The sequence below is a fragment of the Convolutriloba macropyga genome, chromosome 4 (assembly GCF_964194025.1).
Source record: "Convolutriloba macropyga chromosome 4, txConMacr16.3, whole genome shotgun sequence".
NCBI lineage: Eukaryota > Metazoa > Xenacoelomorpha > Acoela > Convolutidae > Convolutriloba > Convolutriloba macropyga.
The window spans coordinates 26,316,249-26,342,640 of NC_134471.1; the positions used below are offsets into that span (position 1 = coordinate 26,316,249).

At 38.1% G+C, this 26,392-nt stretch overlaps 1 protein-coding gene across 1 annotated transcript in view; it reads right to left on the minus strand.

The window, feature by feature from the left end:
• The window catches only part of LOC142337557 (uncharacterized), a 48,623-nt gene that overhangs the window by 17,324 nt on the left and 4,907 nt on the right, over positions 1-26,392 (minus strand). The window contains exons 2-9 of the mRNA XM_075386872.1: positions 19,688-19,880; positions 18,575-18,683; positions 18,086-18,183; positions 17,922-18,001; positions 17,429-17,537; positions 6,027-6,124; positions 5,420-5,494; positions 5,107-5,207 (exon numbers count right to left, since the gene is read on the minus strand). Coding sequence (XP_075242987.1) covers positions 5,107-5,207; positions 5,420-5,494; positions 6,027-6,124; positions 17,429-17,537; positions 17,922-18,001; positions 18,086-18,183; positions 18,575-18,683; positions 19,688-19,880 — 863 coding nt within the window. The remainder of the gene's footprint in view (positions 1-5,106; positions 5,208-5,419; positions 5,495-6,026; positions 6,125-17,428; positions 17,538-17,921; positions 18,002-18,085; positions 18,184-18,574; positions 18,684-19,687; positions 19,881-26,392) is intronic.

Sequence of the window (26,392 nt, forward strand, 5' to 3'; positions counted from 1 at the left end):
CACGTGCTTGGACTTAAGTGGGATCACAACAACGATACTCTGGTTGTGAGCAGGGGTACAAACAGCACCATCACGAAAAGTTTAACACAGCGCTTGGTCCTAAGTCTTGTGTCAAAGGTCTACGACCCAATTGGTTTGTCGCACCGTTCACTGTTGGTGCTCGGTTAATCTTGAAAGACATTTGGCGTGTCAATGGACAAAGTTGGGATGACGAGTTACCTAAAGACACAGTTGACAGATTCCTCGCCTGGTGTGTTGAACTGCCGCGGTTAGCTAAGATCACTATACCGAGAAGTTACTTTTCAGGACCATCCCAAAATCTTGAACTCCACATGTTTGGTGATAGCTCGCAAGACGTATTCAGTGCAGTAGGATTTCTTAGGGCTCAAGTAACTTGCACTTCCGGGGAGATTATAACAGAGCTGGCGTTTGTCTTGGGCAAGGCCCGTGTTGCACCTATGAAGGTAATGACAGTTCCTAAGTTGGAATTACAAGAAGCCGCTCTCCTCGCTGCCCGTTTAAAAAGGGAAATCTGTCGAGCATTAACGGTGACTGTGGACAAAGTCTTTATGTGGACAGATAGTACCATCGTCTTGCAGTGGATAAACTCAACAAACAAACACCCCATCTTCATTGCAAATCGTGTTAGTGAAATCCTGGAGAACACCAGCGTTGACCAATGGAACCACGTCGCCACTTGTGATAATCCGGCAGATGCTGGCACGCGTGGCATGTCCGCTGAAATTTTGCAATCAAGTAGCTGGGTGAGGGGTCCTGACTTCTTGAGAACTAAGCAATTCCCTTTTGTACCAAATACTGACGTCGTTGATAACATCAAGCTCGGCGCTGTAACCAAGGAACAAGATGATGACACCATCTCATATTTAGCCGCATCTGTAACCAATTCCCCAAAGGAACAAAGCATTAATCTGATCCCGTTTGATAAGTTCAGTTCTTATCAAAAATTACTTCGTGTCACCGCATATGTGCTCCGTCTTTTACCATCTCATGAAAGTTACCGTACCGTAGACGGCAGCATAGCCGACCCTGTTGAGCTTGACGAAGCCGAGCGTCATCTCCAGTACTTAGTTCAAGGAGAGTCCTTTAATACTGAAAGAAAGGATCTTCTTGACAACAAATCCGTTAAGAAGAGCAACCGCATTGCTCAGTTTACTCCGTTTATTGGACCTCATGGTCTCATCCGTTCCTCTGGTCGACTCCGACGGCTAGTGGAAATTGACTTTGACACTACGCATCCTATCGTGCTGGATGCGCGTCATACTTTTGTTCAACTGTTTCTGCGGCATACTCATTTTAAGAACCATCATCAGGGCATCGATTACTTAAGGTCAAAGGTACAAGAACGTTATGCCATCCTAAAACTACGTTCCACACTGCGTTCCATCAAATCAAACTGCGTCTTGTGTAGAAAGTTCCGTGCAGCAACCATTCAACCTATCATGGCAGACCTACCAAAGGAGAGACTCGCATACAAGTCTCCTCCCTTTACCAACACCGGGGTTGATTACTTCGGCCCATTCTACGTCACTGTTCGTCGGACTACCGAGAAGAGGTGGGGATTTCTCTTCACTTGTCTCACTACTCGTGCTGTCCATGTTGAAATTGTCCCGTCCATGGACACTAGTTCCTGTGTAATGGGAGTTGAGCGGTTCGTCTCCCGTCGGGGTACTCCTGCTATGATTTGGTCGGATAACGGTACGAACTTCATTGTAGCGGAGAAAGAGCTCCGTGAATGTGTGGAAAAATGGAATACGCTTAACATCGCTGCCGAACTTACCAATAAGGGTATTAAGTGGAGGTTCAATCCACCCAGTGCGCCACACCAAGGTGGCATCTGGGAGAGGTTAGTTCGTAGTTTTAAAAGAGTACTGTACACTATCCTCGGTACGCGTCGCCTCACAGATGAGGTGTTGAACACTACTTTTTGTCTGGTCGAATACGCACTAAACTCGCGTCCCTTAACGCCCGTAAGCGCCGACCCGTCCGACCTAGGCGCAATAACACCTAATCATTTTCTACTCGGTAACCAAGCAACCAGAATTCCGTCCATCGTTGGAGTCGACGAGTTCGATCATCGTAAGCGGTACGCCCGTGCACAGTCATACGCCAATGCAATCTGGGCACGTTGGCTTAAGGAGTATGTATCTGCGCTGAACCGCAGAGCTAAGTGGCAGACGCCTGCGGAGCATCACCTCAAGGCTGGTGATTTAGTGTGGATCGTTGAAGAAAGCAACCCTAGGGGTTAATATCCAACTGCTCGGATCGAAGAACTCCGTTACGGATCCGACAGCGTCGCCCGCTCCGCCGTCGTACGCACGTCTTCCAGATCGCTCGTTCGCCCACTCGTTAAGCTAGTACCGATTCTCCCAACATCTTCTTCTGGGCCGGAGGATGTTACTAAGTAAATAAACGTTATCAGCGAGAAAATATCTTTTCTTGAATTGCAATCGTACGACGATTGTTCAATATCTTTTTGTTTGACCTGCAATCATGCGACAAATGATTGAATATCTTTATCTCATTTGAAACCGTGCGACGATGGTACTGAGTAAATAAAAGAGCAGCGAAGATTGAATGCGCTATTTGAATAAAGCGAGAAATGAACAAAAGATTACGTAATTTCTTAAACATTTAACTTCTTATACGTAGAGTGCTCGGAAAAAGTTCGTTCAACATAATTTTCGTTGAGCCTACGATTATACTAAATCGATTGCGCTCTTTTTAGGCTGAACGTTTTTATGTTTCGAAAGTGTGTTGGTGACCAATCTGAGCTCAGACAAAATACCTGCTAAAAAAGATCAAGCTAGATTTGCCGGGCCATTGACATGGGCCGTTGGCCTTAATGCGTAGTTGAATACAGTTGCCTTATCGATATTATGATGAATTAACATTCGAAAGAGTGAATACTTTTCGTCACCTTTACCCACTACCGGTGTTTATGAAAGAAACTAAGAACACTGCGAAGGCTCTGAGCAGTAATCTTGGTATTCAATATTAGAAAAAAGTACTCAAAAAAGAAAAAGAAAAACTACTCAGCTAGAAATAATTCAGAAAAAGTCAAAAAAATCTTTCTGATTCAAAGATTGATTTGAGAGATAAAATAATTTAACCAGCTCAATTGGGCAAAAAGAATACGCAAAAAATTGGACATGAATATTCGAAGAATTTGAAAATCTGAATAGTGGGTCTTTCCTACTCAAATCCCAACAAAAAGAATCGTTTATAAAACAAGCGAAGTGATAACTTCACAAATTTATTATCCTGGGTAACAAACAACGTTATGCTTGTCCCTTCTACTGCTCTTAAGATTCAAACTTGAAAGCAAAAATTTGTATATTACACGAAAAAGCAAATTCCACCAAATCTCATCCATTCACTAACGAATTTGAAACAAGTACTCTAAAAATGTTGGCTCTAATAATGGAAAAATGTCAACTATACAATCACGTTAAAATAATTGATCAATCTATAGCCCTAAGAACTAATAAGCATTGCCGGTGAAAAGAAGCCCGCCGTTGTTCTGCCCAGAACTGAGTCAGACGAGTATCGATCACTTGAAAAAAGAACGAAAGATCTATTGCCCATCTAGTAATTCAGTATTTCTGCACACTCTTTTAATTGCCTGCTTGATTCGCCCTTTCATGCTACATGGGATAGTCCCATTAGCCAAGCCTTCACTTTAAAGAGCAGGCAACCTTACCATCAGAAGGCTCAACACCTTTGAAGGCGTCGGCCGTCACCCTCTTTGATGTCCATATCCGACGAGATATCAACTTAGCCTATTGAAAGGTTGATCTCTCTAAAGCCATATTTTTTAAGGTAGCTATGCAGTATTAAAGCCAGCTATAATAAATTTAGACATATAGATTAAAGATTGCGAAGATACAACAGGCCTGATTCCTATCTGAATCAAGCTTAGAACCCAGCAAAGTGTATTCTAAAAACCGTCACATAACTGTTTTCCAATTTTGTTATTCGTTCTCTTATTCTATACCAACTTTATCGAACTATGCTAGGAAGTTAGAAAAACAAAAACTATGGAAAGAATGCTGTCGCTGAGAATAGCGAAATCTGTAAATTAGGAACTTTAACCAAAATTCGGAACTTGGGTCACGAAAATTGACCGAAAACCAGCCGCATACATACTAAGCAATTCTGTTCATATATTGACATAATTGAATCCAATGGTTTAAATTAGCAAGGTTTAAATTAAATCAATGGTGAAAAATACCTTTAAGGGCCCAAACTTGGCCAGATTTCAAGGGTTATTGTTTTCGCGTACCGCATAATTTAGGTCCAAAGTATTCAATCCGGTTTTGCATTTTGTGTATGAATACGTAATTAATTTTCTTGAAATTATTAAGAAATATCAAGATGATTCGAACTTTCTTTAACTTCTGTTTTCTGTAGTTCCTAATGTTTAAGTTCTACAGTTTTATTCGAAAAATGGAATAGTTTTTTAAGCTCTTCAAATGTTAATATCTGCTTTATAATATTCTTTGCACAAAGTCTTTAAAAATTTCCTGACAAATGAAGTTATTCATATACCATGAATCAAAACTAATTGAATAAAAGATCTAAAATGTCTGGAAATTCAGCATTTATCTGGCTTCGAAGTGTCCAATTTTTAAAAGATTCTATTTCTACAGTTTCTTTTTGCTAATTGAGGGTCCTAGGTAGAAACAATAAATGTTGGAATGGAATATTGGAGAAAGATGACTAGATTTAGCCGAAGACTGATTCTAGTTGCTTGTTCTGTTGATTTTGGTTAACCAATGTAATTTAAAGTTTAATCAGGAAAAACTTTTTGAAAAACAAACTAGCATTTCACTAGCACTAGTGCTATAAGCAAATATAATACTTCATCGTAAATTCTAGAGGTTGTATATCCGCATGGACTATTTTTGTTTCTTTATTATCAAAGCCTCTTCGCGTTGACTGTAGGAGAACAGCAAAAAGCTATCTGTGCTGTTTCCGCTCCCAACTTATAGGACATTCAACTTTTACTACATATGATTCGAACTGGTCAAAATGGGACTCCAAAAATTATATCAAGAGAAGAATAAAATAAAATGTGGAGCCTACTTTCTCTTTGTCTTTGGCTTGTGGTTCTGGTGCGACTGTCAAGTGCACGTGTGAACAACTGCTTCTCGTTCTCAGTTCGCTTCCTCATCTTCATCGACTTACTAAAATAATATATGCAAATATAAAAATCAGCCAAGTAACCATAAACTGTCATTAGTTAGCACAGCAAAGAAACTTTGGTAATAATTTTACAAAACACTAGTTTCCAAGTGCAAGTCTAACTCCTGATTGCAACATCTGCGGGTATTACCTGAGACAAGACAGGAATGGGTAAAAGCTTGTAACATTGTGGGACTGTTAGTGTAGTACTTACTCTCTAGAGCTTTCGTATCCACTCTCTAACTCCATGTCTTCCTTCTCCCTCCTCCTCATCAACTTCTGCACTTCCCTAAAACGAAAGCAATCAGCCATTTTCCGACTCCTGTACTGTTTTCGTGCCCCGAATTTAAAACTAATAAGTAGCTAAAATCACTTTTGAGAACAAACGGTATCAGAAAAATGTAAATAAATTGAATGGATTATGGCTTTTAACACCACCGCAAAAACAAAAACTCCAAAATGTCATACATCTAAAATTTATTCAGTATTTCTACTCAAGTTCTTTGACTTGTAATTTTTTCGGTCATGGTGTTAGGTAATATTGTTATATAGATTCTTAGTCAGCCCCATAAAGTTACAACGTAACTGACTGTTTTAAAAGCAATGGAAAGATGTCAAACTTCAACCTCAAAATATGCACTAGGTGAAAATGCATTGACGATCGATGGAAATGATCAAATTGATGTTCATTTGCATGTTCGAAGACTTTCAAAAGTTCACTTCCGTTACAACGTTATGGTACTTATTAAGCCTTTGATACATGATGAGAGAGTAATCAGTGCTCATAATATAATCGTAGAATAATAACAAATGGAGTTTACTTGTCATTTGATTCGTCGAGGGTGCCTCTCTTTTTCAGTTCAAAAGCCACAGCCATACTCAAGTCTCCCAACTCTTTCTTCAGCTTGAATTCTTCCTCCTACAAAACACAGTTGATAGAAATTTGGTGGAGTATCACATTATCTGTCAATTGCTCTAGCATGAAGTTGAATATCTTGATAGAATTCTGCTTTGAATTTGTTTTCGATTCTGAGTCTAAGTAACGGCAATCTGCCAGACCGAGTCTTGCAATATTTTCATTCAGTCTGCCAGATTCTTGCAAGATCAACATTTGGTCTTGCTTGGGACTTCTCAAAAAATATACAAACTATTTTTAAATAAGCAAGAAATATAGCGGTCACAAATTAAAAAATAGGAAAAAAGCTCACACTTGAGTTAGAAAAAGACAAGGCATAGACCATATCATTACATTGACTGATGATTTTACCCAAATGACAACAAGTATATGTATACAAGCAAATTAGGTTAATTTTTTGTTAAAAAAACATTAAAAATAAGGCTAGTACGTCTCATATTTGTTCTGGGAGGACAAATTGTTTTGACTAACACTTCTACCAAGCTCAAACTGAAGCAAGTTTTCTGAGCAACATCGATTACCACTTTCTTAAATGTGAAAACAGAAAAGTTTATAACCCAAATGTAATTTTGATGTAATTTTACAGTTATAAAACCACAGGCATTGTAGATTATTTTGCTGTGCCAAAAAGGTTTTAACAGAACTCTTTCAAGAAGAGCAAATGGTATCAAAGAAAACTAAAAAGTAATTTCATTAAAAAATAATAAAATAAAATATTAAAACAAAAACAGACAGTAATATGGCAAACCTATTGCTACGATCAGTTTACACGCTAGAAATAGCAAAAAATTGACTGGATATGACAATAATGATTTACTTAAGAACTCAAACAGAGAAAAAACAGTTGAAAACACATTCAGAATTAAATGTTAAGTTGTTCATTTCTTTGGTCATTACTAATTCGCCAGACTGATGGAACCTTTACAAATCAGTTTGACTCAAGATCCGGTTAACAAACGTGCTAGAAATTTCCTAGTAGATAGAAATGAATTAGCTTTTCTGCACAAAACTTGTTTCGAGTTTTTTCTCAATTGAGGCGTCCTAGAGTCACAAAATGATTGAGTTTTGTATTATTTAAGCTCATCATAAAAAATGTTTTCTGTTCAACGGTGTCGTAACATCATAAAACAAAGTTTTCTATTTCACAAAGATTACCTATTCAAATTGTGTGAAGTGAAAACAGAAAGCTGTCCTACAGAAGTTTGAAAACAAAAGTGTTTGCATTTTTCTTTCTCCAAGTTCTTGAGAATCCCTATAGAATAAGTTCACATTACCTGTTTAAAACAACAGCAGACTTGAGGCTAATAGTTATCGAACAATAGAGATGCTAAAGTCACTTGATTTAGTGTGAAACAAAGGTATATAAACAGTTAGAAAACTTACTCCAGAGCCAGAAGAAAGCATGGAATTTGCGGTGATCAATCAACCAACTTTCGGTCTCCCACATATCGCAACAAAATGCATTTTGACAAGCATTTCTTCCGATCAAGTACAGTATCATTATCTATAATTTTTGTTGTAATGATTTTGAGGAGATTTTTATGCAATTTTACAAATTCTAGATAACAGATCGGCAACAGAACAAGTCTCGCCAAATGCTATGTCAACTTTCGTAAATCTACGCAGTTGTGGACAAAAGGATCAGTTTTCGCTGTTTTGATAATCTCAGTCTACGTAAATGTTTTACCAGAAGTCTTCTTTAGCTCATGTATTTTGTCTGTGGACCACAAAAAAGTTATGGGTTTTGAAAAACTGGCGTCTCATTTTTAAAATAAAATTTAAGTTATGTTTTCGCTGAAATCAATCTGATAACTATCAATAAAGCAACCATAACGTCAGATACGAAAAATCAAGATATTTGGGCTTAGATCATGTGAATCATGGGATTAACATAATGATTAATGTTGAAAGAGTTTAATCAAGAGCTGGCCCATCTGCAACAAGTTCCGCAATCCATAAGAAAAACCGCATCCAGTGTGTGTTCTGATTAATTGTTTCCTCGTTCCAGTATTCACTAAGGGCCAATTGTTTGGCGTCCAAAAAAACAAACGTTGCAGCGCTTAGGAATAATGCAGAGAAATAGTGCAGATGTGTTAAACGGGCACTCAGCAGACAGGAACTCTCTGATTCAGAACATTCGTCCTTCATTCAGAACAGAGTTCATTCTTTCCTTCAACATTCTTATCCGACAGACAACTATGAATCCAAATCATTTCGGGAAATTCATTATTAATGATTCCAACATAGGCTGTAGCGGCGAACTGTTAATGTAAAGGCAAGAAAGCAAGGGCGATGACAGGAAAACTTTCGAAAAGTAGCTGTCAAAGTTTTAAAATTAATTGATGTTCTTTCAAGTGACTAATTTGATTCAGCTAGTATCCATCAGCAACTGAAGTAATCTGCCAATAAAGAGATTAAGTTATTAAATAGTACTAAGTACAACAACTTCTAATATAAAAATCAGTAAAATCTTTTGAAAACGAAAAGCGTATAAGTCAAAGAAAAAACAGACGATAACAGAAAAGAAGAATACAATTGGACATTCGAATTGAACATTATCAGTGTAAAGTCGTAACCAATAGGCTAAGACCACAACTATTAGAATTTTGGTCGTGAAACCTTCTTTTTTTAGTTAAACGGACAATTAAGTAAAGCAACTAGTGACAAAATAATAGCTATGAACAACGGACAACTTTTGAATACCTTTAAGTGAAAATAAAATGTGGACAGGGAAGAAGCTAACAAGCAGATTAGGGTCAGTGACGGCTGTAATGAGAGACTGAGAGCGGATTAATTTTGTTGAAACGGTTTAACTTGAACTCTTAGAAGTCGCAGGTATTCTATTAAAGATTGGGGATTTGTGGTGCACTGAGTGAGAGTTGGCGGAACCCCGGTGCATGCTGTTGTCATAAAGACTGGAGTCATAACAAATGTCATCATTATACTGTTATCATGAAAATGATTATATCATGAAAGTCGTTATAAAAGGGTTGAGCCATCTCTTTCTATTTCCTGCGAGAATTATTTATGGATATCCTAGCTCTCATGATGCCTGATAAATGCAAATGAAAGGCCGTTGCTACGCAGCTGAAGTTCATAAACCGAAGATAACGTATTACTGACCTCAATGCATTTTAAAGGGATTTATATGAAATTGAGTTCTATAATGAATACTAGGCTGCTGTAATCCGCGAGTAGCTTGTTGCAACGAAGAAAACCGTTAGTAGTAACTGCCATGCATTATAAATGAAAAAAATTAGAGTTTTACAAAATACCCGATTTTGGTCAAATCTGAAAATTTTTACAAATTGCGACTGAAAGTTTGTCCACCCCCACCCCCGATTTTGCAAACCCGATATTGCCGAACCCAACCGGGATCACCAACACCCTAGAGGACCTCTAAGCTCTTTGTGTACAAGAATTTGTAGTGACAGCTTTACTAGGCGGGTAGCCATTAAAACTTATAGGGGGAAAAGTGATAATTTTAGGAGAAAATCCAATAACGCTGATTTTCAAATCCATGAAAGCCACCTATTACAGGGTGTAATAAGGCCTTGAGCCCATGCCTGAGTAGGCCGAATGGAAACCGTACCCCCCAAACCGCCTTATGTAAACAAAAGACCGGAAACGTAGGATCGGCCGAGAACTAAGCGTGGACCGATTTGTCGGCCATTTTGAATTATTTCGTTTATCACGGACGTACGACGCAACCAGGCCGTAAACCTGCAGCGGGTGAGTGGACGCGCGCGGACGGTACTTTAGGAACCCCCCTATGTAAACAAATTGCATGTAAGGACAGAAAAATCCGGAATTCACATATACGTAAATTTGGCGGCCATCTTGACTGACGTTTAATAAGTATGTGTTGGTATTTAACACGTCACCATATTACGGCATTGGTATTGCGGACTTTCAACGAAGTAGCCAATAGCAGTATAGAAGGCTGAAAGCCTTGTGCAATAATGACGGTTGTTTGGTTTGAGTAAACAAACTGTTTGCTCGGCTCAGTATATAAGCGGCTTACACTATAAGCGCAGCGCAGAATTTGCTAACCGTGAACGAGTTAATATTCGATTGTTTGGCATAGTTTGTCGGTATTATTGAGCTAGAGGCTCTGTGAATCGTTATTGAGCGTCGTTGCGTTAACTTTGCCGGAGCGATTGAGCGCGATGCTCTGAATAGTCGCTGTTATAGAATTAGAGTTATTTGGCTAAGTTTGCCTGATTTGATTGAGCGAGAAGCTCTGAGTAGTCTTTGCAGTTCGGTTACGTTATTGAGCACCGATTGCTGTTGCAAATGAGCGAGAGGCTCAGGAACTTGCATTATATGATTGAGCAAGGGAATCGGATTAGTTATAGTTATTTGGCAGCGTTTGCCTGATTGAGCGAGAAGCTCGGACTTATTGTTGTTGTTAGACTGTGGTTCATCAGTCTGTTATTAGCTGAGGGATAATTCCAGCTGTTTGATTGCGTTTGAGTATAGGCGGCAATCGGTATTATAGTAGAGTTGAATCGAGAAACAACTTAGTTAGTTATTGTTTCAAGCTTGTGGTTGCTTGTGTTAGAATCAGTTATAGTGGTAGTTATTTTGATTGTCATAGTGCATGTTACCTGATGCCTATTGGGTTATTGTAATTAGCTATTAGAATTACTTATTTTAAGTGTTTTACCATCGACACTTTTGAACAGCCAAGAGCATAGTACGGGAAATCTATTGTTGTTAAAAAGAAGACTAACCACCAAACTAAAATCCTTTCGAATTGTGAGATCTGGGCGCTATCGTTTTCCCGTGATAGGCAACCTAATCAAAATTCAGAATCTTACAGTGGTGCTCCTGGGTGGGCTTCTTCTTCAGCGGGACACAATGGAGCGGAAATCTACGAGTGGTGATAATGTATCGAAACAACGACAGATGCGAGGGGGATGGCAACGATCGGTGTGACTTTGGCTCAGGTCCAGGACAAGTGGCGAGCAAGTAGGGCGAAGAGAACAAAATACACAATTGACAGAGGAATGAAGAGATGGAATTGTTGGAGATGGGTAGACAGCTCTTCTAAAATGTTTCGATCATGTTCTAATGGACGTGTTGTGGATTTGGAGCAAGTAGATCGCTGGATTGCGGACAATGGACTTAACTCAACAAACGTGTTAGAAATGATGCGAGAACAAGTAGAGGCGAAACCAGCCCCCGGTTTCTACAGGCAGCCGTAGGACTTAGAGGGATGTGAAGACTATAGAGCACCGACGGTGAGCTACGCCGAACAGGATGTTGAGACGATGACTAACCTGGACGAGATAAGTTCCAGACTGCAAGCCATTCAACAAGGCATCCACGCATTTGAAAGACATGACCCTATGAGATGGTAGAAGACTTCGCACAACGTGTTCATCTGTGGAGTTTAGAATTGAGCTGCTTGGAAGAAGGGGAACGAGATGACATAACCATCGACGTGATGTGACAAAAGCTCGCGAGGAATTGAAGGAGGGGCTCGAATCGAACCACAACTATAGCTATTTCGAAGAAGTTGTCTGGGAGCTCCAGAGATTAGAAATAGAAACTGGAATCCTCGTCCCAGAATCAAAGACCCTAAGTGATGGCAGCGAGGTGGCGGTGTACCAAACATCGAGCGAGTGGTTAACCCGTAGCAAAGAAAATGAGACCCTGCAAGGGAGAATACTTGAAACTGAAAAACTTGTAGAGGAAGCCATCTCCTCTAAAGACAAAGGCAATTCCACAGCACAATCAATTCCGAGCACTGAGAGGGAAGTGGAAAAGGAGACTGATGTGACTCTCAACAATCTCGAACTGGAAGACACAGCAGAGGCAAGTGCCGAACCTGGAGTACTAGACATCGACTGGTCCAAGAGTATGGAGCTAGAAGGAAGCGAGCATGAGTTGGACTCGCTGATAGAACACGAGTTAGACAACTTAACTTTTCAAACACCAGAGGAACTGGTAGCCAATTTTGCGGAGCGGGTAATTGCTTGGAGCACCAATCTTGATCTCAACGAGGCGGACATAGAGTACGCCAAGATTCAAGCGCTTTGGTTCAGAACGACAGATCAGTTCTACCTTCAATTGCCTAGAGACAGAATTTGGAGCCACATGCCAGGTCTAGTGGAAGACATGCAGGTGGTGGAGTGGCAGATCAATGAGAGACTGCAAGAGTCGGTTGAGCGCAACGAATTAGTGGGAACTGAAGCAGCAGCAGCTAGTGCAGTCCTGGAGACTGAGGAGCCCAAAAACACTGATCAGTGGGACCAACGAAGTCAAAGAGGGTCTACTGAAAACTTTCTGGTTGACAGTAAAGAGTCAGAAATGAATTATTTAGCTCTACCCACCAGTGAGAGGACAATAAAAACCTACCCCTTTCCTCACAGAGATGAGCGAGTGGACGAAGTAATCACGTTGTGCACTCAAAAATGTCCATTACTGAAAGTAGTGGCAGTAACAGACGGAGACGGACTGAATTGCGAAAGTCTTGCCTCCCAAATTGGCACGCAAGAAGACAACCCAGACAATCACAAGACAGCTGGTCCGTCAAAGGAGAAGGGAACAAATGTGAAAGAAAGAAAAGCAAGTAGAGGATGCAGAAGACGATTTAGAGTTTGTCACCAAAAAAGAAGATCGAGCGCAAGGCAACGCTACCGGAGCCTACCTGAAAGCTTATCTGAGGAAGCCTTGCACTCTGATTAAGCGACAACACCGCTTCAGCAGGAGGAGAATTAGATGATGGAAAGACAACTGAGCTGGTCCAAAGCAATTTGCAGCTATCCCCAAGACTCCCGACGAATGAGGGGCCTGATGAAGGGCCGCAACACAGCCAAGAACACGCTGACTTCGGCCCTCCGACCCCGGATTGCGAGGAGAGCTACTCAACAGATTGGGAGCGTCCACCCCCTTCCCCCGTTTTGATAGATGAGAGGCAAGGCAGTCGGAATCGGGAGGATGCACAACCACAGGGAGCAAATTTTACGGTCAGAGAATTAATTGACGTTAACACGTCGAACGAGCAGCTAGCCGTCGAACATTTGAGTGCACATCTTGGCTCAGGCACAGACTATAAAATTGAGTTCAAATCTCAGTTGCATGCGGCTGACCATTGGCGGGAAGCGATTGGTCTGGAGGCACCAGTGGTAGCTAACAGTCAGGAATTGTTCTCCAGTAGTAGCACGGAACTTGATCCGGCAAGTAGCGAGAGAAGCGGCTGCCAAAAGGAAACCCCTTACCAGGAGGAATTGACGACAGAACAGAACCCCACAGGACCTAACCAAAGCAGACCAGCGAACCTGTCTGCGCAAAAAGCAGGAGCGACGGACAATCAAAACTTTCTTCCAGCGGACGGGTGGGAACAAAACCACAGATGGAGTCAAACCCTACATGCAGGCCAGCCAAATTCTGGTCAACTTCCGGACGGGAGAAACATGTCTCCCAGCCGATGGGCAACAATGAAGGGAACCCAGTCAGAGTGTAGAAGGGAGGAGAAGCAGGAACAAGAAAGAGGAATCATGTGGGTTAGTTCAATGGAAACTCAGATCCTTGGTGTGGCTTATGAAAGCCCGTTTGATCCAGGTCCTTCACGAAGTCCGTAAGACTTTTCAAATTTCTTGCTCATTAACTTTTGCTCTATTCATTCATGGTGCTAAAGAACCTCCATTTGTGCTGTAAATATCACTAAAGTGGTAAATTGTTGCCTTCAGGGCCAATTGACAGCAAGCAATCACAAGCTAGAACTCAAATATGACTCGGCAAACAAATAGGTAAGGTGATATAGAAACATGTATTGGTTTAGCAAATGTCAAACAGCATAATATGCACTCGCCAGTTAAACGTAAACAAACCAGGGATCATTGTTAAGAATCAACAGTCTGAAGCCGGTTATCTTTCAGTTGGCATCGCGAAACCGCTTAACTAGGCTACGTAGAGAAAATACGGAGAAACCAAAAACTATAAATGGATACGCAGTTTAGCGTGAGGCAAGCACTGCAGGACGATGGAATCTTCTCATCAGAAGAAGTCAAAGCCGCTGCCAGGAACGTAGCGTGAAGACTGGGAAGGGACCTTAAAACTGATGTTTACCCGGCGATGCTCGAACTGAAAGTACGGCATCTCAACACGTGCTTCTTTGCCCATTGGGATTATTCTATCCACCAAGTGCTCATCTATATGGATCAATCATACATTGGACAACCAGCATTGACGGCCAACGAGATACACAGGCTCGATGTTTTCCAAAGGAATGGGGGTACTCCAACTAAAGATGGGAATATTGGAGGAGTCTCTGAAGAAACACTAAAAATACTGCGATTTTTTGAGAAAGGTGCAAAGTTGAAGAAATATAGAGAAATATCAAAGGTGTGGTGGAGCCCAACCGAGGGAGCGCTTTTTCAGAGTATGTACGACAATCTTAGGGAAGGGAACGTTAGTGGGATCAATTTGGCAGACGATACGCTCAGGAGCTTGATTCTGAGGCAAGTGATAGAGCGAGCCGATGAAGAGGCGGAAGCTTAAATTGGACACTTAAATAAGATGAAGAACATTGGCCTAATCGAAAACTTTTTGTGTGTTCGAAAAGTCTTGGGCTAAACGTTACAATTTTACTGATAGTGCATTTTGATCTGATGTTAAATTTATCCAGGAGGATAAAGAGTATAGAAGGGAGGTATGTAAAATCGTAACCAATAGGCTGAGACCACAACTATTAGAACTTTAGTCGTGAAACATTTTTTTTAGTTAAACGCACAATTAATTAATGCAACTAGTGACAAAATAATAGCTATGAACAACGGACAACTTTTGAATACCTTTAAGTGAAAATAAAATGTGGACAGGGAAGAAGCTAACAAGCAGATTAGGGTCAGTGACGGCTGTAATGAGAGACTGAGAGCGGATTAATTTTGTTGAAACGGTTTAACTTGAACTCTTAGAAGTCGCAGCTATTCTATTAAAGATTGGGGATTTGTGGTGCACTGATTGGGAGTTGGCGGAACCCCGGTGCATGCTGTTGTCATAAAGACTCGAGTCATAACAAATGTCATCATTATACTGTTATCATGAAAATGATTATATCATGAAAGTCGTTATAAAAAGGTTAAGCCATCTCTTTCTATTTCCTGCGAGAAATATTTATGGATATCCTAGCTCTCATGATGCCTGATAAATGCAAATGAAAGGCCATTGCTACGCAGCTGAAGTTCATAAACCGAAGATAACGTGTTACTGACCTCAATGCATTTTAAAGGGATTTATATGAAATTGAGTTCTATAATGAATACTAGGTTGCTGTAATCCGCGAGTAAATTGTTGCAACGAAGAAAACCGTTAGTAGTAACTGCCATGCATTATAAGTGAAAAAAATTAGAGTTTTACAAAATACCCGATTTTGGTCAAATCCAAAAATTTTTACAAGTTGGGACTGAAAATTTGTCCATCCCCCCCCCGATTTTGCGAACCCGATATTGTCGAACCCAACCGGGATCACCAACACCCTAGAGGACCTCTAAGCTCTTTGTGTACAAGAATTTGTAGTGACAGCTTTACTAGGCGGGGAGCCATTAACACTTATAGGGGAAAAGTGATAATTTCAGGGAAAATTCCGAAAACGCTGATTTTGAGTTTCATGAACGCCACCTATTACAGGGTGTAATAAGGCCTTGAGCTCATGCCTGATTAGGCCGAATGCGAACCGTACCCCACAAACCGCCTGATGTAAACAAAAGACCCAAAAACGTAGGATCGACCGAGAACTAAGCGTGAACCGATTTGTCGGCCATTTTGAATTATTTCGCTTATCACGGACGTACGACGCAACCAGGCCGTAAACCTGCAGCGGGTGAGTGGACGCGCGCGGACGGTACTTTAGGAACCCCCCTATGTAAACAAATTGCATGTAAGGACAGAAAAATCCGGAATTCACATATACGTAAATTTGGCGGCCATCTTGACTGACGTTTAATAAGTATGTGTTGGTATTTAACACGTCACCATATTACGGCATTGGTATTGCGGACTTTCAACGAAGTAGCCAATAGCAGTATAGAAGGCTGAAAACCTTGTGCAATAATGACGGTTGTTTGGTTTGAGTAAACAAACTGTTTGCTCGGCTCAGTATATAAGCGGCTTACACTATAAGCGCAGCGCAGAATTTGCTAACCGTGAACGAGTTAATATTCGATTGTTTGGCATAGTTTGTCGGTATTATTGAGCTAGAGGCTCTGTGAATCGTTATTGAGCGTCGTTGCGTTAACTTTGCCGGAGCGATTGAGCGCGATGCTCTGAATAGTCGCTGTTATAGAATTAGAGTTATTTGGCTAAGTTTGCCTGATTTGATTGAGCGAGAAGCTCTGAGTAGTCTTTGCAGTTCGGTTACGTTATTGAGCACCGATTGCTGTTGCAAGTGAGCGAGAGGCTCAGGAACTTGCATTATTTGATTGAGCAAGGGAATCGGATTAGTTATAGTTATTTGGCAGCGTTTGCCTGATTGAGCGAGAAGCTCGGACTTATTGTTGTTGTTAGACTGTGGTTCATCAGTCTGTTATTAGCTGAGGGATAATTCCAGCTGTTTGATTGCGTTTGAGTATAGGCGGCAATCGGTATTATAGTAGAGTTGAATCGAGAAACGACTTAGTTAGTTATTGTTTCAAGCTTGTGGTTGCTTGTGTTAGAATCAGTTATAGTGGTAGTTATTTTGATTGTCATAGTGCATGTTACCTGATGCCTATTGAGTTATTGTAATTAGCTATTAGAATTACTTATTTTAAGTGTTTTACCATCGACACTTTTGAACAGCCAAGAGCATAGTACGGGAAATCTATTGTTGTTAAGAAGAAGACGAACCACCAAACTAAAAACCTTTCGAATTGTGAGATCTGGGCGCTATGGTTTTCCCGTGATAGGCAGCCTAATCAAAATTCAGAATCTTACAATTAGCATAAAATTCCAATGAGTCTTATCATTAAGGAGACTAAGAGATTAAACAAATTGAGCAATAAAACTAGTAAAACCTTTAAATATTGATAATATTTTCGAAAAGTCAAAGTCATAGAAAGGATTAACTGAAACCTTGATTTCAACTGAAACATTTAAATCGATTAAAAGAATTCACATTAAAACCAGCCTGCAAGAGCTAGAAGAGAAAATGATGATTCTCTTTTCCTCTACGATGCGCTAATAAAAATTGAAGTTTTGACTGAAGAAAATAACCGGCCTCAAATATATTCACCATTTTGGAAAAAAACGTTGGAACAAGAAATTCAACAATCATAAATAGCATCGATTTCATCACGAAATCCACGTTTCATTACTTACTTCTTTCCTTTTGAGTTTCTGCGTAAACTCGTCTGTGATTCGTTGGATTTCAAGTTGTTTTAAGTTTAACTCCGCCATCTTGGCTTTGTACGCTTTCTCCACTGTTGATCTGAGAGGAAATGAAACCAAAAGTACACATAAAAAGAATTAAACTTAGCAGAGGCTATTTAATTAAATTATATTTTGACATTCAATTTTTAATTATCTGAGAATGTAATTGTAGTATATCGTCAGTAAGATCTGACGAGTTGGACATAAACTTTAGGAAGAGAATATGATACTAAAGAAAACGACATTAAAACCCGAGTTTGTCGATGAGTCAGCGTTAATTTCATTCTTATTAGTTTCTGCCTCAAGAGGCCTAAGCCTCGATCCAAATCAACGACTTCAGTTTTAAGTATCTTCAAGGATCATTTTAAGGTCTATAATGTTCTCGCCAAACAGGTTTTTTTTCGTTGGTTTGTATTAAAAATATGATCACAATTTGGCTTACAATTGTAGGTCTGATTTCCTGGCATTTTTGGTTCTACTGATTTGATTGCTTCTGTTCTCAACACTTCTCGCAGAAGACTTCTGAAATAGAGAAACACAGTTGAATAGTCATGCTTTTTATCCTTCCCTTTTCTGATTTGATTGATTTATGATAAGAGTAGTGACCTCTTTTCTTTTGTGAGCATACTCCTGTTGTGATCTGGCACTCTCCTGGTTCAGACTCTTGAGTTGTTCGTCTTTCTTGTCCATCCTCCCGGACACCACTACAGTCAACATACAAGTTAAAACTGGAATATAAACGTCAAAAAAGACATTAAACTATGATAACAAAAAAAACAAAGGCTTTATTGATATGAACAGATATCAACAGTTGATATGCAACAGTTATCGTATTACAAGATGGCGAATCTGCATGGACGACTATATGAAATCCGTCTAGCTTTTACCCACATAGCATAATCATGAGGAGAGAGGTGAACAACACAAGACAATCATTCTGTAAAACAACTTCCCTTAGGCCCGCCTACATACCCAAATGAGCAGTTCATCATCGACAGTGTTGACAAAAATGCTTCTATATGTTGTCAAAAATAGCAGCCCAAGAAACTTCATGTGTTCTGTTGTACGTCTAAAACATTCTGAATACTGACTGACCTGATTCGAACTTTTTGAATGACTTTCTAATGGAGTATTGATGTTTGTTGAGGTCGCCCTCCAGGCGTCTCAGGTCTCTCTTCTTGGCACGGGTCAGGGCTATGTTTTGCTAAACACAATAGAACCCTAACAGCCACAATTGATCTAACATAAATTGTTCTCAAGTGGAATGGACATTTGTTTGCAACTCGTATGTTATAAATTATGTTGCATAATATGACATCTACTCGACAGGTCATCAATATCTCCCAGGGCCCTAGTCAAGTGAAATGGACAGTATCAGTACTATGATGTGTGGTGTAAATTAAGTGACTTACATAGCATTGGAAAACAGGGGGAAACCTCAAAACGTAGTTTATGGAATCTATATAACTTTGTTAATAAAACAGAGCAAAAAGTTCCATGTTGTTCACAAAAGATTGTCCCACAAATTAGAAAGAAATCACTTCAGTTTTCTTGGACTTCTAAAACAAAATTAGGATAGAATTTTAAAATGAAGCTCTGTAGTTTTCGAGTATGACATAAATCGGCTACGGTTAAACCAATGGAATGGAGTGCCATGCCGCAGAACTAATTTACGCTGCGACTTAACGACAGTCATTCAAAACTTGAGGCCAGACAAAATTCAATGACCTCGTCTGACCTCGCCTTTAACACAGACCTCGCCTTTTTTGAACGCACACACCTTAAATATTTTGGAATTTATATTTTAAGTTAATAGCAAAATTTTATAAACAAACTAGACAGGAATACATTTTAATATAGACTCAACTTGTATAGTAAACTGTCCATGTTAAGTTTTGTTTCGTTTGAACAACTCCTGTGCTCGATTCGATTGAATCTGCTTTTCAATCGACAATTTTTTTGTTATCTTTTGAGCACCAAGTAAGTCTAGGTCAAAACCTCGGGTACGTTGCGCTCAAATATAAACATGCGCAAGCCACGGTTTCTTAACGAACCACATAAAGACCCTATTTACTAGCAGTAGCTAGTGCTAATTGGTCCAATTATTTAATTTTTAAAAATTGTAACAGCTGTAAATGCTAACAGCTCTTAAAATTTTCAGACACTGACAGAAAAGTATGACAACAACAATAATTCCTGTAAACGTACCTCGATAGTTCTCAATTGCGTGTTCCTCTCCTCTTCGAGGTCTTTTGTGGTACTCAATGCATCTACCAGACTCCCAACGGACCTGGATCTCTTCACACCTCCAGATGGTTTCTCTGGTGGCAGGTACTTGGCTTCTCCGCTCCTCATTGAGTCTATCGCCCGGTTGTCAGGCCCAAATGCACGTTCTTGAGCTCTAGAATGTGGAAAAGTATAGAAATATTTTTAAACTGAGAATTTGAATCGATAATTAAGTTGGTTGTCATATATATGGTTATCAACAGTATAAATAACAGTTTAATGATTATGACGTTAGCAGTCCATCTCATTTTCAACCCGTACATTTGGCATTTCTAGTAATTTGTGAATGGATGGTCGCAATTTTCAGTACAGAATAGCCTTAATTCTCCCCACTTTGATCAGGTACGAACATAATTTTGTTCGCCAGAGAGAAATTAAGAAGAACTAAAAAGTTAGTTTTGTACAACTCGTCCATGGCATGGTATGATAGTCCCAGTTTAGACTTAGACTTATGGAGAAACTCAAAGACTCTAATGTGGAGTTAACTTTTAGTAATATTACATTGTCCAGAACCCTAGTTAAAATCGAACCGAATTCTTTGCACTAACGGGGAAATAAGATTTCTATAAACAGGGAAAAATGTGCTAAGCAGGGAATGCGCATAAAGATCGAAAAATAAGATAAAACCGAGTTTAGGACAACTAGCATTGAATTTAACAGTATCACGTAAAAATATAGCAATTTGATTTAAAAAAATTTTTGAAATCCAATTGCAATAGAGACACTTTTCGTTTTATGATTACAAAATCACACTCAGTATTCCAGTCTCACAGACCTCAAATAACTCTATTTTGAATATTTTTAGTCCTTAATTATTAAAAGAGAACAAAAATCATGCCAAATCGCAGCAATAAAATTTTGAAGCAACAATTACATTAACTAATAAAATTGCTAAAAATAAAATTTGTTTTTGTAAAACGAAATGCTTCAGTCTGAGATAACATTTTAACATAATAAAGATTCCCTTCTTAAAAGATCTACATTAAACTGGTTTCAGCAAAGTCAATTGCATAAATACTGATCGTATGTTCTTCTTCTCATCAATTCTTCTCATATTTGTCTTCAATAGGCAAATTCCACGCATAAAATATTATCGCAGATCATTGACTCAAGAAGGCGTAGAAAAGTAAAAGACACTTCAGATTTTTTCAAAAGTAAAAATTGCGAACATAAACCACTAATTTAGGGCAAATTGCTCTCAGACGACTGACAAGCGGTTGGCTTCGTCAGCAGCTAACTGCGGCCTAATAAGGCTAGCTTAAGTTTAATTGAGGAGTTGGGTGAGAAGTGCATGATGAGCAGTGAACGGGGAAGGGTCGTGTGCCCGGTTGAATGAGGTGCGGTAGGGTTGATGAAGGGAAAAAGGGTAGAGTGGGGGTGAGTGGGGCGAGGGCAGGTGCTGAGTGGGCGGTAAAACTCTATAGAACCGCACTTTACACCATAAATTCATGCCTCCTCATTGGAACCCAGGCGTTACGAGCATATCCCGTTCTTGACGGAAAGTAAAAAAAAATCAGAATATTCGACGAAAAGTTAGTAACACGAAGAATTGCAAAAAACATCAGAACTAATATAGTTGCTACAAACATCGTTTCAGAGAATTTCAAAACTTTACAATAGCAGATTGAAACAATCTAGAGATCAATCAACCGAATTAAATTTGAGAGCAAATGAAATTCTTACAGTTTCATAGCGACATTAAATATTTTCTCTTTTTTGCAGTTAAAATTGAACAAAAAGATTGACAAAAATTCTCAGTTACAAAACAGCTTATACGACAGTTAAAAAGTGAAAACAATGGATGATTGTTAGGAGTGCATAATTTGTTTTTTGTTCATCCTTATAGTTTTTTGTTCTTATTTTTTCCAGCAAGCAATTGTACAAATGATGCTTTGAAGAGAAACAGCTTTTTGATTAAACTCTAAAGTGATAAAATCTTGAATTATGCAATGCGAGGTTTGAATTGATTTCAATTCAGATTTAATTCGTAACTAATGAGTTTTCTGTCTGTTCAAAGTTGTACAGTTTTATCAGATTAAAATTTAGTGGACACCTCTAAAACACAGAAAATTTTTTATTTAAAACAACCGTTTAGATTTACTATAATGAAACTTGTGAATAAATCAAACTTACAGACCGATAAAAACAAAAAAAGATGAATAATTATGACGCGATATCAAAATCTGTTATTTTGCAACATCGAAGGATATGTTAGTTGATAATTTTGTATTCAGATATATTTTTACGTGGAGATTAGAATACAGTTAACATCTTCATTCTAAATTTTAAATTGTTCTCTTCTAGAGCAGACACTTTGAGCTATCATACAAAGTTGTCACCTAAGCCATCAACCCAAATAGTTCTCCGTATCAACTTTTCTGTAAATTTGTGTCCTCAAGTGATAAACCTCAACAATTTGTAGGAAGAGCAATACAGGGAACAAAATATCAACCATCCCATTTCAAACAAAAGAAGTTATATAAAACATTCCACCAGCACAATGATCATGATTATGAAAAACAAACTTGAAAGCTTTCCGTTGAAATTAATTATGTTTGATGCATTCAATAAACAGCAGAGTATGTTCTATGTGCGAAGAATACGCTTTTGCACAATGCAATCAAAGCTTAATATTTGTGAAAATCTAGCTTATCTGAAATTTCTGAAACAAGGGAAAAAACTGAATGAGAGGCACAAATTGAGATTGCTATGACAGTTATTGTTTAAATAGGAGGAATTTTTAATTCTTAAAATCTTTTTTAATTTGAAATTTGGGATCTTTCGAACAATTACCCCACTTTTCCAAGGGGGGGGGTTGGGCAATTTATTAACCAATCAGAGCCGACTGCTAAATATCAACGTATACGCATACTATGTTAAACTGAGGAGAACAAAAGAGGCCATGCAGTCACAATCAGCCAAATTGGAATATAAAGCGAAATAAATTTCCAACTGGCGGGTCAGTGGGCGCGCTTCGTTAACAAAAATTGACAATTTTTGAAAAGATCCAAAATTTGTTCAAACGCATACTATTTGCAAGTTAGCGGGAAATTCCGGAAGGGAAGAAAGCAAAAGAAAACGTTTTAAGAGTTTGCGAGCTCATATAATACCTGAGATTAAAATGCTATAAAAGATTGTTCTGTATAACAATTTTTGGGGCTGGCAAATTAAAGTTCAAAATTTGAACCAATCGAGAAACTTGTGATTGTTCCGGCCCACTTTATTGGGGGAGAAACTATATTCCAAACTCGTTATTTATTGTTTAGTCAATTTTAGCCGATCGATATATTCATAGTTCTGAAGTTCAACATTGGAAAGCTTGCCAAAACGTAGAATATTAAATTAACAAGGGTTCTCTTTTATTTTCAATTTTTGAGAGGAATTAGGAAGGCAGTTTTGAGGTTTTTTGAACGTTAGCCTCACTTATGTATTTTTGTTTGCATTTTCACAGCATTTGCATAAACATTTAATTAATTTTACTACAAAAAACGATGAAATTGATAAAGAGTGTCATTGGTTGTAGCTTTTGACGATAAAAGAGTTGCTGAACTGTTCAGAACAACACTTTTGACTAAAATTTGGGCTAATATTTGAGAAATTCGGCAGATTTTTCATATTTTCTTTTTCTTGATAATGGCACCAAATATGCTTCTTTAGTCCAATTTGACCAAATTGTCCAAAGAGACAAAAAAATTGACGAAATAGTTCTTGTTCATCCAGATGATGGTTGCTTTTATCTCCGTTTCTTAACAAAATATTCCTGAACTAACAATTTGGCGGACTTTATCTATTTTAAAGTGATATTTATCAAAAATACATAACTTATATTTGATATATTAATATTACCGTCTGCCAACATATCTATTACACAATTAGTTGGTAAAATAACGTTATTAATTAGCTGAGCAGCGATAACAAGTCCTTTTGCAATGAAAAAGTATCCGGATTGTATTTAAACTCTGTACTTTGTAAAATATTTCTTGCATTTTTTCATCCGCCCTTTCAACCTTCCATTTAGAGGTTCAGTCACTGAGAGGTTCCATTCATGATCAAACGAGAACCAATTTAATTTTTTGAGTGTCTTCTGAGTAAAGCTCATAGTTTGTCTCCCACGAACTTGAAGTAAATGCTTATTGAGTTCTTATGTTTTACCAGCATAGGTTGTTCTTTTTGCTGTCTTATGATAGAGTCTAACCAATCAAAAGTCTACTTCGCTATCTAATCGAATTCTTCAGCTGATACCTAATGGATTTTCAATCAAACAACCTGAGAACTATCCAAAATTCATAATTTATTAATCATCAAATTCATCATTTGGAACAATTTGTTTTAAGGGACAAAAAACAGAAAAAGGACAGTTCACGTCTAAGATACTGTTATAGCTTTTATTTATTTTAATTAAATACCAGAATTATATCAAAGCAAAACTCACATAGTGATAGATCAAATTTAAGTGCAAATGAAGCCCAACGTACATTAAAATTTCGGCGAAAAGAGTAGTTTTTAACCTTTATTACTCTGTTTAAGTAAAATTGTTTGCAATTTGAAGTCTACCTGTGCTTGTTGCTATCTATTTGGTCTTTTGACTTAAACACACTAATGAGTTGATAATTGGATTCCCAAACACTAAAATGTTCATCTAAAAAATTTCTTAGTTGAACACTTTCGCTTGTTATAATTTAGGATTTTAATAAATTCGTTTTCAAAAAAAATTATTGTTTTTTATATTTTGCCAAATTTTATCACATTTTTTTCACATTGTAGCGCGGTGTCGACAAGTCATTTTTTTAAATGACTCAGTTTTGTTTGCTCTTTCATCATTAGAAAAACTGTTTTTTCGCCTTGATACTACCTTTATATATTCTTGGACATTTTCAAGCTTAAAGGTAACTTTTCTGTCTTGTCCGATGGTCGCATTAAGCACAAGTCATATGACACATAAGTGGCGTTTAAAGAATGCGCAATTGGCCATATTTAGTTTTTTTATGATCAATAGATTATGATTTTAAAGGCGTCGACTCCATTTTCTCGCTAAACATAAGTGACTGTTTGATTTTGCATGTATTTGTTCATTTTGTGGTCGCATAACATTCTTAATAATGACAAGTCTCAAGGGCTTCCTATTGAGGTATAAATTGAGTTTTGGTTGTAATCAATGTTAATTGTTTTCATCTGATTTTGTTTTTTGTCTTGACTCTATTTTTCTGTAATGGCAGGTATCATCGCTCCTCTAATGAGGAATTCTTTATTTTGCTTATTTTTGTAATTTTTTGCGATTTTATGAATACATCAATTATTTTTGAACAATTCATGAATTCTTGAAAGCTTCCTATCTCTTCCTCATCTAATAGGCAATTAAGTCAAAAATGTGGTTGAGCTGGGTCGGAACATTATGTGCAAACGCACATTACCGAGTTTCCTTGCTTTGTTTTTACCTACAAAGGCTAATTAAAAAGCTGATCGTGACATTTAAGAAATGAGTTGTGTTCCTAATATGAAAAGTTGAATTTTTTAATTCCTAGCAATTAATTCCTGTATTTTAATTCCTAACAAAAAATGATCAAAATACCCAGAATTTTATGGAAAAAATTTCCAACAGAAAATATTGCGAGCTTTTTATTTGCTACCAGGTTCTAGAATATCCCTTTCGGCAAATTTTGAGCATGCTTAATTTTTTAAAATCAAAAGTACATTGCTGTACATACTTTTATAAACAATGAAAAGTAGATCGTTTTAAGAATTTGCATCAAATTTGTAGTTTGATTTTGTCTGGTTTAAGAAAATATATAATGAAACTCAAGACTGCAAATTGACCTGAACTTTGAGCCATTTCTTCAGCTTTTAGGTGTACTTAACTGGATCTTGATGATATATTTGCTTTATTTGTTGTCTCTGAGCAAGGTGAATCATAAGACCCTCTTAATCAGAATGTCGACATCAGAATGCTCAATCAAATTTGCACGATGAGCGGTGAACGGTCGTGTGCTGGGTTGAATGAGGTGGGGTAGGGTGGATGAAGGGAGGAAGGGTAGAGTGGGGGTGAGTGGGGCAAGGGCAGGTGTTGAGTGGGCGGTAAAACTCTATAGAACCGCACTTTACACCATAAATTCATGTCTCCTCATTGGAACCCAGCCGTTACGAGCATATCCCGTTCTTGACGAAAAAAAGTAAAAAAAAATCAGAATATCCGACGAAAAGTTAGTAACACGAAGAATTGCAAAAAACAGCAGAACTAATATAGTTGCTACAAACATCGTTTCAGAGAATTTCATAATTTTACAATAGCAGATTGAAACAATCTAGAGATAAATCAACCGAATTAAATTTGAGAGTAAATGAAATTCTTACAGGTTCATAGCGACATTAAATATTTTCTCTTTTTTGCAGTTAAGATTGAATAAAACGATTGACAAAAATTCTCAGTTACAAAACAGCTTTTAGCACAGTTAAAAAGTGAAAACAATGGATGGTTGTTAAGCGTGCATAACATAAATTGATTTCCGGCATCCTTATAGTTTTTTGTTCTTATTTTTTCCAGCAAGCAATCATACAAAAAATAATGCTTTGAAGAGAAACAGCTTTTTGATTAAACTCTAAAGTGATAAAATCTTGAAATATGCAATGCGA